This window comes from Daphnia magna, linkage group LG8 (genome assembly GCF_020631705.1).
Source record: "Daphnia magna isolate NIES linkage group LG8, ASM2063170v1.1, whole genome shotgun sequence".
Taxonomy (NCBI): Eukaryota; Metazoa; Arthropoda; class Branchiopoda; order Diplostraca; family Daphniidae; genus Daphnia; species Daphnia magna.
The window spans coordinates 10304187-10316370 of NC_059189.1; the positions used below are offsets into that span (position 1 = coordinate 10304187).

Genomic DNA, 12184 nt, shown 5'->3' on the forward strand with positions numbered 1-12184 from the left:
AACGTCTGCACCATTAGCATGACGGAATAATTATTTCATCGGATCGTGGGAAAAGCTTTTGTTTTTCATTCATTTATGTCTTCATTTGGATGCTTTCAGTTATTTAAAAATTCACCAATAAACGCCATATTCATATTGCACAGCCCTAGTCTACAGTATATCTCTCGTGTGCAGAAAGGAAGTCTACCATTGTCTATAGCATTTGATTGCACGTTGAAAATTCCGCACAATACTAAACGAAAATTAGGTGCTATGAATCCCAGTTGGACAAAATGTAGGTCAGTGATGTCAGTTGGACAAAATGTAGGTCAGTGATGTCAGTTGGACAAAATGTAGGGTGGTAACATGATCTGCCTGCTTTCTTGGCCGTTTTACGGATTCATTCCCGGTTATCTTGTCGGTTGCTGAATATATTAAAGTTCTATATACGAAATATTAATAAATTATGTATGTTCTTGATCCTTACCCTTCCACTGTTTAATATCTTGGTTTCTTCATTAATTCTTTATTTTATTTATGTATTTTGTTGTATTCTGTAAGACGTTGGCCACTAGATGGCGTGTAAATGTTCATTTTCAAAATGCTTGTAAAACTAGTCTATAGATGGCGGTTGAAACAATCATGAACCCTTTCAAATCTGATTTTATAAAATAAAAAAAAAAAAAAAAAAAAAAAAAAAAAAAAAAAAAAAAAAAAAAAAAAAAAAAAAAAAAAAAAAAAAAAAAAAAAAAAAAAAAAAAAAAAAAAAAAAAAAAAAAAAAAAAAAAAAAAAAAAAAAAAATTCTGAACCGCAATAGTTCTACGAACGCATGACGAGGACACGTGCGTCTGTTCAACGCGAGAGCTGTAGGTTAGAAAACGTACATTTGAGTAACTAAGTGGGTTGCATGCGTAATTTTGATTTGAAAATGACCGAAAACGATAACTTGAGAAACGTAGTAAAACTTGAAATTCAGTCTCTGTTATGCACCGAGAAGGCAGCTATACCGTCAAATCGGTTATACGGTTTGTGTTCGTTTCATTCTGTTTTCGTAGCATTGCTCTAACTAAATGCATTGTACTATAACAGGGCTTTATAAATCTGAAATTGGTAATCCCATACCATATGTTAAACTGGGCTATAAATGCATGGATGACCTTTTGAAAAGCATGCCTGATGTAGTGTCTTCCTATACCAATGCTATGGATGGCTTGCTCTATGTGAAAGCTGTACCACTAGAAGGTTCATCACACATTAATGAACTTGTCCGTGGACAAAGAACAAGTAAACCAAAGAATAAAAAGGGCGGTGGCTATTCATTGAATAGCAAAATCAGAGGATTCAGGGTTTCCTCTCAAGTTGCCCCTAATCGCAACTTCAATAGAAATTACAACAGCTTAAAGCCTCATGAAAGATATGACAGCAACAAAACAGGAAACTTGATTAGGCCACCCTCATATGCTATCCCTGATAATTGTTCCAATTGGCCTCCTCGGATTAGGCAGCTAAATCAACAAACTGGTTTGCTTGGGGCATATACATCAAATATTAAGTTGGAGAAACCAAACGTTTCCAACTACAATCATACAGGCTTCTTTCAGTCAGTGCCACATGTTTCTTCCAAAAACAATTACAATATGAATCAACTCTTCATGCAACAACCAAACTTTGTGGAAAGCAATTCTGTTGCTGTGCCATTGAGTTTTATTTGGAATTCCACCTCGGTAAAGAAACTCCAAGTAGTGCCTGATCGGACTCGTATGACTCCTCAGTTGATGCAACCTAGAACAACAGTCCCTCAAACTCCTCAGGTGATGCAACCTAGAACACCAGTACCTCAAACTCTTCAGGTGATGCAACCTAGAACACCAGTACCTCAAACTCTTCAGGTGATGCAACCTAGAACACCAGTCCCTCAAACTCCTCAGGTGATGCAACCTAGGATACTAGTCCCTCAAACTCCTCAGGTGATGCAACCTCAGACACCAGTCACTCAAACTCAGGCCAACACAACCGAGTCACCTAGTGTTTCATCAATTGCAACTGAAGTTGTCTTGACAAATTCTCCTGTTGTTCGACCATCTACTATCGTTCCTGTTCAAAAGTCGCTTGCTAATTTGAACATTTCTTTCAAATCGGAGGAACCCAAATCTTTGCCAAAGCAGCCTCAACCATCAAAAATCAGGCCCAGCAATTTTCTCCGCCAACTGAAAATAGAAACAATTGTTCCAATAGCTTCCAGGAGAAGCAGATTGAACCTAAACCTGTCCAGGAAAGCGTCAGATCTCTGCCTCAGCAGTTCCAGCCGCCAGGCGCAGTCCAACCTCCTGTCCCTCAACGGACATGCATCCTGCTTGAAGAAGAGCCAAAACGTGTCCGACCTGCGACCCAGCAGTTGAACTCCCCAGGCGTCGGTCAGCCATCTGCCATTCGTAGCGCATGCAACCCTGCGGAAGCAGAGCCACCTCGGTTGTTGAAACCAATGGAACCTCGGCAAATGAAACCAGCAACGCCTTGCCCAAAGTTACCCGACTTGGTTCAACGAGCGCCTTCCACTGCTCAGAAAGGGAGTCCAGCAGCCAGGGCACCTCGCGTCTTGTTGAAGAATGCCACTCCAATCGTCAGTCCTGGTCTTCCATCCCGACAATTCGGATATCGACCTGATAACACTTCGGAATCTGTTCCAGCGGCTTCATCTTCCAATTTCACTCCGCCTTTGCCCCTTTCTCCATCACCTCTCTTGTCCCGACGTATGCCTTATCGATCCGACGAGTTGCAGTCCGTTCATCGGACAATTGTAAACGTTCCTCCGATACCATCCGTACGGTCAGCTGCTCCATCGGAGAGGTTAGAAAACAAATTTCAATTCATTTCGCTAGTGAAATGATTGATTATTTAAACATAATTTTCTTCTAGACTGGCCGAGTTTTATTGTGAGCGTCTCAAGACGTTGGTGACGACGTACAATCTCGGCAAGGTGACTTTGAATCACAATCAACTGAAAACGGGCCGATTTATTGCTTCGATTAAAGTGGGCCAAGAGATGTTCATTACTTACCCGCAAGATTTTGAAAATGTGACTGACGCTTACGAAGATGCAGCTCGACAGGCCGTCAAACACTTTGAGACCACGCCCGTGTGGATGCAGCCGGCCATTATTGAATGAAAAAAACACGAGATTGGAAGAGAAAAAGGAAGAAACACCTCTTGCCGGATGGAAATTTACAGGATATTTTGGTATTGTATTTTTGCACGCATACCGCAACCAGCCCTTCTTTCATCAGTCCCGCTTCCTCCCCCTACTCAATTAAATTTAACTTTTTTTTTTTTTTTTTTTTTGAGTCAGGGTCAGGATTCAATTTTTACGTTTGTCTTCCCACCCCCCATGTGTGATATCTTTCTGCTGGACATTCAACGGACACAGTCACACGACAGTTATAATTATATAGAAACAAGAGAGGCGTAGAACATCGAATCCAACAAAGAAAAACAAAATGGTCAGGCTTATTGAGTCGCATCTTAATATTTTTTTTTTGTTTTCTTTTTTTCTTTTTGGGAAGGGGCAGGTATGTGAAGAAACGGAGAGAAAATCAAATGTCACGTCGAAAGAGAAGAACAAAACGAACGACATTGACATTTGTTGTGTTTAGGTATCTTTTGTGTTTGTCTTAAAGTTATTATTATTTTTTTTTTTTTTAAGTTTTGTTAGATACAAAGAAGAGAATGACACATATCTGTGTGTGTCTTACGTCATTTTTTTTTTTTTTGTCTTTCAAAAAGAAAAAAAATTCGGCAATTGTGAAAGTTGACTGTCGAATGACAAACAGGTAAAATATTTTTTTAAGAAAAAAAGGGGTAGGGTAACACCATGACCAGCTTATGTTTAAAAAAAAAAAAAAAAAGTCAGAAAATAACATGCACAATCAATTCTTTTCCCAATAGTAAAAGAAACCAGAATGTATACACACATACATAGGTAATAAAAAAAATGGGGGGTAAGTAATTTTCGAATGAAGATGGCCACCTATTACAGCGCAACAACAATCGGCCATTGCAACTGCCCAAAAAAAAAAAAGAAGGAAGGAATGTTTCTTGTTTTTAAAGACACACACACACAAAAAACGAAAGACTTGAGAATCGCCTGGAGGAAACGATCAGATGGCGGGCGACAGTTGTAGATTGTTGTTGTCGTAGGAGCCGGCAGCAGGATCCTTGTCGTTGAGGATATGGCGTTGTCCGGCAGGTCGATTCGAGTGTGAAATGTGATGGTGGTGAGAGGTCAGACAGTCTTGGAAGTAATTGCCATTGGAAAGCTGAAGTAATTGCTCGTAGCCCGTATAGCCGCCATTTTTCACGTAATTATTGACCAGGCTTCTGGGCGGCCAAAGATTCGGCCGTCTGTTCCGTGTTGCCGGTCAAATGCTGCTGGCCATTCCTGCCGATCGTCCCACTGCCGAAATCGTTCAAACTGGCAGCTTGAATCGACGACGAACTTAATCTACCATCTTTTCAAGGTTCAAATTGTGATGTTTAATTGTTCATTTTCCCCCAATTAAATCGCAATTTTCTTTAGAAATATCCAAAAGGCACTTACTGCTGGTGGAGGAATAGGCTGTTTGATAGCTGGGCGAGTTCATCAGAGTCGGAGACATGATCCCGCTTCCTCCCGACTGTGGGTGGTGATTGCTAAGAGCGTTGCTTAACTGGTTCAATTGCGACAGGGACGGACTCCCGAAACCGCTCGACGGACCCAACGGACTCAAACCTGATGACGGCCAAATGAAACATTACCAAATGAATAGCTGCAAGCATGAAGGATGTTTCATTTCGGATCGATAATTGATGATGTGTTACCGGAAGCCACTCCCCACCGGCCGGAATCGTTGGCCGTGCTGACGAAAAGCGACGTCGGCGAGCAGAGCGGATCGTGACCCGTCTGTCCGCCCACGTTCGTTGTCGTTGCACTTCCGGCGTTGGATGCACCGAACGAAGGTAAAGCGTGCGCTGGTATCAATCCTCCTGCATTGCCTCCACCACCGTTGCCAGACCGGAACACGTTGTTGGTCTTCTTGCGCTTCTTCCATTTAGCCCGTCGATTTTGGAACCAAACCTGAATGATTTCAAAGGAAACACAAATTGCAGAATGATTTATGGACTACGAAAAAAGCCTTGAATTTTACAGATTTGAAACAAAACAACTGAATGACCCCCCTCGTCTGAAGAAGCTGAAGTCAAAACTGTGACCCCCCGACAGACAGACAAAGAGAAGAAACAATAAAGGTGTGTTTTGTCAAGGTGTCAACATTATTTGGAGGTCTTGGCATAGACGTCCATGTGTTGTGCTCTCAGTGTCCTTTGGCTTGGAAGAGACAAGTGAGATTTTTCACACAATTCCCAATAACCGACAGTCAGACCGACTCTCTAGGCGGGTTCGTCTTGAAGCAGTTTGATGGACACCTCGCAAATGTCGCACCTCCAACCAAGAAAGAAAAAAAAACCCTTTCATTTGTTCCCTTATAGTTTTCTGATGTTTGATGATCGCAGCTCTTTTTTTCGTTTTTGTAGATTTTTCCCACACGATGACGACGTTCTTTTTCCCTCCGTCGCCCCCAAAAAAGGTGTGGCATTTTTGGTTATTTTAAGAAAAGAAAAAGAGAAACAACGTCCTAAACTCTAAAGGGGAAAGAAAAACAAAAAATGTTTACCTGGACGCGGGATTCGGTGAGTCCGATGCGCATGGCGATCTCCTCGCGCATAAAGATGTCGGGGTAATGAGTTTTGGTGAAACTGCGCTCCAATTCGTTGAGCTGGGCCGGCGTGAAACGAGTCCTGTGCCTCTTTTGTTTCACCGACGAGGCCGTCATGGCGCTGGAAGAAGAGCCCACCACTGCGTTGCCGTGATTCTTCAAATGATGCTGGATGCTCTGATGCTGGCCAGGATGCTCGTGCGTGCAAAGACTGTCGTCGCTTTCGTGACTGCCGGATGACGCCGGATGCTGGACAGAATGGTGGAATCCCGAATTGCTGCTGCCATTCAAATGATGTTGTTGTTGTTGTTTGCCTCCGTGCTGCTGCTGCTGCACGGCCGACTGATGGATGTTGTGCAGGTGGTGATGTCCAGCCACTTTACCGGACATTAAATGTTGGTGATGGTGACCTGTCAAAATGGATACCAAGGTTCAATTGGAATTTGTTTTGTTTTTTTTATCAGAAAGTTTTCATGTGTTTTTTTATTTTCTAGTTGCTGAACCCAATGGGGATCAAACCCCTCCCTTTTGGTTCTGGATCCTCTTGTGAGATAATTTTATTTATTTATTTATTTTTTTGCTAATGAAAACCAGAAGTGACATTGCATTTTCCAATGACCTCCGGACTTTGCATTTTTCTTTTCCAGCCACCTATCAACTTTTGCCGAAAACACACAATCTCTATCCGGATATCTAAAGGAGGGTTGAGGAAAAAAAAGATCTTCTCCAGGGATTCCCTCCTTCAACTGGACGACAAGGAAATATTTATCTACAATTTTACCCTTCCGTTTTTTTTTGTTGCTTCTCTTGTCCAGTCAGCCTAACGTTATCAACATTTTCAGAAAGGCACATTCATCTTTTTCTGGGAATGGAATCCTTAACGGATAATTGATTTCAAATTTTGCATTGAACTACGAAGCAGGGGGTGAAAACAACTTACCAGATGAGTTGAGATGTTGAACGAGCATCTTCCGTATAAGTATAGAGAAATGTTTTATTGGTAATTAAACTCGTTTACGTTTTCACATTCATATTCACAAATTCCACTTCATTTCAGTTGATTCTCTCTTTTTTTTTTTGGAATTATTTCTAGTCAACTCGGAAAGAGGACTCACAGAAGAAGAACAACACGTCCAAACTTGTTTTCGTCCAATTGTCCAACTCAAACTGCGCAAGATAAACAAACAAAACTTTCTGCCTAGAAAACGTTTCCCAGTTGATTAACAGCAACTGTGTTCCATCACGTGGATGCTGGGCGACTGGTCCCGGTGTCACTTTCGAACCGCCATCCCACGTCGTATACACAAACGCACCTACCATACTACAAGTTTGTTGTAGTACACACACACACATCACACCGAAGTAGGAGGAGGAGGATCCTTCACCACTCGCATCGGATCTAAATGGTAGTTGTTGCCTGTGGGCGTGTATCTTTCATTTTCTTTCTTTCTTTGCTTTGTCACTCTTCTTGTTCTACCTTTTTTTTTTTTCAATAGATCTTGTGTGTCGGTCCATTACGCCAGAGGAGGGGCTTCAAATCGATAGCTCCGCCTACTGCCTAGAGCCGAATATCGCTATTGGACAGCGCTTGGAAAAGGGAGGTAACAATACTCAAAGTGGGAGGAGCTTTGTGTTTGTGTTAAGAAGGGACCGTTACAGACCGTAGAAAACTTTGATTTCTCTGGTTTACGTGACGAAAAGACTCTCTACTCTTATTATTGTAATGCGCAATTATGGATTTTGTTCGTTTTAGCAATGAATTGTAAAAATTGGATTCGAGCTGCTCGGCGATCTCGGTTCGACGAAGGGAACGCACACCATCATTTGAAATTTTTACCACTGAACCTTTAGATACCTTGATAGTCTTGAGGGGAAGCTAAAAAAGAAAAACATCTGCCGATGAACTAAATGCGAAATGTGTGTGACCGATGTGTTTTTTTGGGGGGGACAGTTCGTTTGCGTGTACGTCCGTCCCCTTGTTTGGGTGTTGAGCGCGAGGGTCAAACAAGGTCATTTTAGCACTGATATGGTGGATTTCCTTTTGGGACTGCCACCACCACACCCATCTCAATAATGTGCGATAAAAAGAAAATCCCTCCTCTACTGTTATATTGCCACTGATATCGAGCCCACATTTGCCCCCCCCCCACCCCTCCCTCCTAAAAAAAAATGGCGGAAAAAAGTTGGCGATGTCGTTTTTTTTTTTTTTCGGAAACAAGTCAAAGAAAAAACGTACGGATGCTGAGAAAGATTGTGGGGTCATGTTCCCAAGGAGTTCACGTACTCTTTGATCCTACAGAACCTCTATGCCTTTTTTTCTGGTGGGGGGGTTGTTTGATACGTTCATGTGTTTTGTCACACCTCGCCATCTATCAACAATGGCCTTTATGGCATAGACAACCATCCGATTATTTCGCCCTGAATTACTGTTGACGCAGTCGGCAATTGTTGTTCGTCGATGAAACACAACAGCGGAATGAAACGGTCCATCAGTCGCAGCTAGGCAATCGAATGATTCAATCCTTGACATGTTAACATGTCGAGTCCTCTTTATAGCCGAAGAGAGGGGGGGGGGAAGTAATTGAACGTTTATTATTGTTTCACATGACTAAACATTTGATTCGATGTACATAATAAGCCTATTGAAAGTTAGATCGCAACATACTCGGCTCGTAATATACCGTTCCTTTCTCTAATTGCCAATATATGAGAAAAGAGGTACAGTGGGGGGGGGGGCGGTTGTGGTTACCATCGATTGGCCGGATCCCAGGGTAAAGGGGGGAGGGGTATTAATATGAATCTTGTTCTCGTCGACTATTGTGCATCCAAAAAAAAAAAAGTGTAATAGAGCCGCGACCCTCGGACATAATCAAACATACCTGCCAGCTTTTGGTTCATCATCTGCCTTTTGAAATCTCATCAACGGCGTACCTTTCTTATTAGATTTCGTGTTGCCCGTTCGCCCTTTAGACGGGTGTCCCTGCTGCGTTGGTTGTTGCGTGCTAATGATTGGAATTAGCTGTAGCGGGGCTAGTTGATTAGATTGACATTCGATCCATTCGCATGTAAATAACGTTGCGATTTCCACTGACGTGTGTAAGGGCAACACGTGTCGATCTCTTGTGTTAACTATTTGTAGAGTTGCCATTTCATTTCGACGTGTCGCAAACATGTGATGATTTTTCAGAAAGTTATGAGGGGCTTCTTCAGAGATGGACGCGTGGCGCATCTACATAAAGTTTTGCATTTTTACTGGCGATATTTCAAGGGTGAGAATCCAACAACGCTGCATCAATCAAATGTCGATGCAGCGTTTACTGTTGAAAAATGAATGCGACGAGGTTTCAAGTGATTGGCAAATTGAATTAGCGGCTTCCATTTTTTTTTTAAACAGGAAAGAAAGAAGGTACAAGTAACCGCACATCCCTGCAGGAGAAATTGAAATTCAAAATGGAAGTTGCCGCCCACAAAATAGCATTTAAAGGGCCCTCCTGTTGCGTAAACTTGCTGTCGCCGTCAGTTGGTATGTAGATACAGCAAAACTACGCACACCCAAATCACGGCTGCATGAGACACTTTCATTAAACTCACTTGCGTGCGGATGCAAACGCTGTTCGAGCCCACCCCTATATCCAGTGATGAAACCATCGACCCCTTTTTTTTTCTTTAATTTTTTTTTTTCTCTCTCTCTCAACTCTCTTTTCTTTTCCCCTTTAGTTTTTAAGAGAGAGAAAACTAACATTTTCAGGAGCTATACTCCCCCCCTCCCGCCGTTAAATGAGGCGACGTGTCAACCTGAGATTAACTCTGGATTTACAACCGTGTTTATTTGCTCCCCCTCCCTTTTTCGCAGCGTGTGTAACACATTCACATAGAGCTCTCTGTACCGTATATATATATATATAGTGTGTTTGGTATGATAGTTGCGGGAGCAGTTCGGGACGGGCCCTGCTGGCGGGAGTACATAGAAATGTCACGGCCACACGATGGCGGCGGCTGATCGCACTCGTTTAAGCATTTCGAAAAGAAAGGAGAATGCAACAATGCTAATATTTGGGGGGTGATTTCCAATTGATTTTTTTCAAAAGTATGTTTTAAACGTCCGTTAAATATCGCCGTCGAAAATGGGAGTTGAGAAAATGATTGCCATTTGTTTTAAATAGCCGTCTGACGAGGATATCGGGCGGGAGAATTTATTTGCTCGGCTACATATATGTTCTTAGGCTTGGGTGCTATACTGTGTTGGCAAGCTGCTATGTTGTATATGTATATAATTATAAATCGTCTATAATGACGGCTTTTCAGGCGTATTAAAAACAGGCGCAGAGGTGTCATTAATATTCATCCGCCTCGACTGCGTTTCTCGTTGGCTCTCTCGTTACCGAAGTTTCGTGCGTTCTTTCGAATTTCACGATCGTCTACGTAGACTCCATCCATCACAATTATTAAGTCAGTTTCAAATAGTTGGCTCTCTATTTACAAATCAAAATCATGTCGCTCATTGCGGCGTAGATCGAAAACAATGTCCGCATTGCACAATTTCTTTGAATATTTTTTTGGTCTTGTTATTGCCACTCTTGATTGCGCAACATTAACAAGAGAGTGTTTCGATGAACACGAAAGCTATACATTTCATATTTTCTGCTTTTGTTATTGTATCGACATTGCTCTCCTCTCCGGCCCCGCCAAAAGTTTGTCCCGATATCACGGACGCGAGGGGGGGGAAGAGACGGACGGATAAAAGGTCACAACAACAAAAAATTGAAGATTGCGTTTTGTCTTTTTTTTTTATGGGTTGGGCCAAACGGATTGATCCACTGTGATATGTGGTAGGGATTCAACGACCATCCAGACGACAAATAGCACCAACTATAACAGTCGGTTGCCGTACTATTTTCCAATCATTTTGCGCATTTCCACAGCGAAAAACTTTGCACAAAACAAAACAAAAAGACTCGATGGCTAAACGCATTTATCTGTTGTCCTAGTCTTGTTTTGTGTATCAAAGGAAAAAAATGAAAAGAAAGGGAAACTGGTCGTTATGTGAACACACACGTCTCGTGTTACAAATAAAAGACTCGGCCAACGTCCTTGTTGGTGGTAACACGCAACATATCTCGTATGGGCTATATAATACACGTCGTATATAGAAACAGGCAAAGCTATGGCCGTATAAAGGCGGCAGCAACGACGGCAGGGTGGTGGTAGTTGGAGGGATCATCAAAAGCTTAAAAGCCAGCAAATAGCTCACTCCTTCTCCGATGGCGTTCATCCCGAACGCTACACACACCAGCAATAGAGGGGAGAGAACGAAAACCGGACTTCACGTTATACACACACACACATAGAGGCAACTATATGGGATGCAACTTTGTGTGGTGATGCAGTATTCCCGAAAAGACGAAGCTTCGTATTTGTAGGTGGTCGGACTTTCGACCCCATCGGGAGAGAGGGGTGGTGTAGGTCTATAGTGGCTCCCACGGGAAGGTCAGGAAAGAGAAAGCGTTCACTCTTTCTTTAGTCCCGGCTAGTGTATATTTTTTGTTATTGTTGCTTCTTTTTTTCTTTCTCTGCGATTTACAATGACCCGTGCAACTAGGAAAAGCCGCAAGCAAACCACCAGGCCATGTGTTATGTGGGATTTGGGTGTCCTGACTTTCCTATATATAAATACAGAGACACGGCCCGTTTTCACAGGACGCAAACACCACACATATATAGCTGCTGGATATATTTGTTTTTGGTCTTCTCGTTGTGTCAGAACAGAGGCAACTTTTTTTTTTTTTACCCTATTGCTCATCGCCATCCGCGTTATACTCGACACGTTTCTTTTATTGAGCCGGAGCGTTTCGTTTTGTTGTCCCAGTCCAATCAGAGAAACCGATTGTTTGTAGGTGTTGCGTCACATGCCGAATGATTAGCATTAAAGATACTCGTCTCCTTTCTTTCAGTCGATTTAATTTCAATTCGATTAGAATCTGTAATTTGATCATGTACGTATATATATATATGCACTACAAAACTATTTAGAGTGTAGTATGTCGTTATAACCAGTGTCGTTTGCTAGTGCCACTATTGATGGCAAAACTTTTGACTATACGAAACGTAAAGAAAGAAAAAAACGAAGGTGGGTGCACACACACATGACTCGGGTGAATTGTTTTTTATCTAACTCGACAAAGAAGAAGCTTCCCCCGGATGCTGTTGGAAGAGAGAGAGAGAGAGTCTCTCTCAGCGTGCGACATGTTTCGCCACTCTGGAACCTCGCGAGATTTGCCCGTCTCTGGCTACACTCTCTTTTGTTTTGTTTTTCTATACGAAAAAGCGGGAGAAAGAGAGCAGGTCTTTTTTTTTTTCTAACATGTAGAGAGACGAGAGTACACACAGCACGCTCTTGTAAATGTACGATTCGATTGAAATAAAAAGCAAGTTACAAAAGTAAAAACAAAAGAAGCTC

At 42.2% G+C, this 12184-nt stretch overlaps 2 protein-coding genes and 1 long non-coding RNA gene across 4 annotated transcripts; 2 read left to right on the forward strand and 1 right to left on the reverse strand.

The window, feature by feature from the left end:
- Positions 1–783: 783 nt before the first annotated feature.
- LOC116929146 lies at positions 784–3713 on the forward strand. The gene is given in 5 exon segments (XM_045178314.1): positions 784–1005; positions 1070–2375; positions 2378–2827; positions 2897–3217; positions 3327–3713. Coding segments are annotated over 4 exon segments (2103 nt in total). The 5' UTR covers positions 784–908; the 3' UTR covers positions 3147–3217; positions 3327–3713.
- A 487-nt stretch (positions 3714–4200) lies between these two features.
- LOC116929184 (homeobox protein orthopedia) lies at positions 4201–6804 on the reverse strand. The gene is made up of 5 exons (XM_032936333.2): positions 6668–6804; positions 5686–6137; positions 4835–5090; positions 4575–4745; positions 4201–4485 (listed from the first exon to the last, which is right to left on the reverse strand). The coding sequence occupies exons 1-5, from the start codon at positions 6693–6695 to the stop codon at positions 4340–4342; spliced, it is 1053 nt and encodes a 350-aa protein (XP_032792224.2). The 5' UTR covers positions 6696–6804; the 3' UTR covers positions 4201–4339.
- LOC116929185 lies at positions 6036–9513 on the forward strand. Of its 2 annotated transcripts, XR_004397662.2 has the most exons (6): positions 6036–6157; positions 6222–6273; positions 6375–6727; positions 6821–7133; positions 7224–7328; positions 9122–9513. It is a non-coding gene; the product is annotated as an uncharacterized LOC116929185 (long non-coding RNA). The 2 variants fall into 2 exon arrangements; XR_006650715.1 differs by lacking the exon at positions 9122–9513 and having other exon boundaries at positions 6375–7133; positions 7224–7835.
- Positions 9514–12184: the final 2671 nt, after the last annotated feature.

Excerpts from the sequence above, each read along its gene's own strand:
- LOC116929184 (XM_032936333.2), bottom strand. The coding sequence starts at position 6,695 with ATGCTCGTTCAACATCTCAACTCATCTG. Across the intron at positions 4,746-4,834 it reads CCGGTGGGGAGTGGCTTCCG|GTTTGAGTCCGTTGGGTCCG; the intron begins GTAACACATCAT and ends GGCCGTCATCAG. Across the intron at positions 4,486-4,574 it reads AGCCTATTCCTCCACCAGCA|ATGGTAGATTAAGTTCGTCG; the intron begins GTAAGTGCCTTT and ends AACCTTGAAAAG.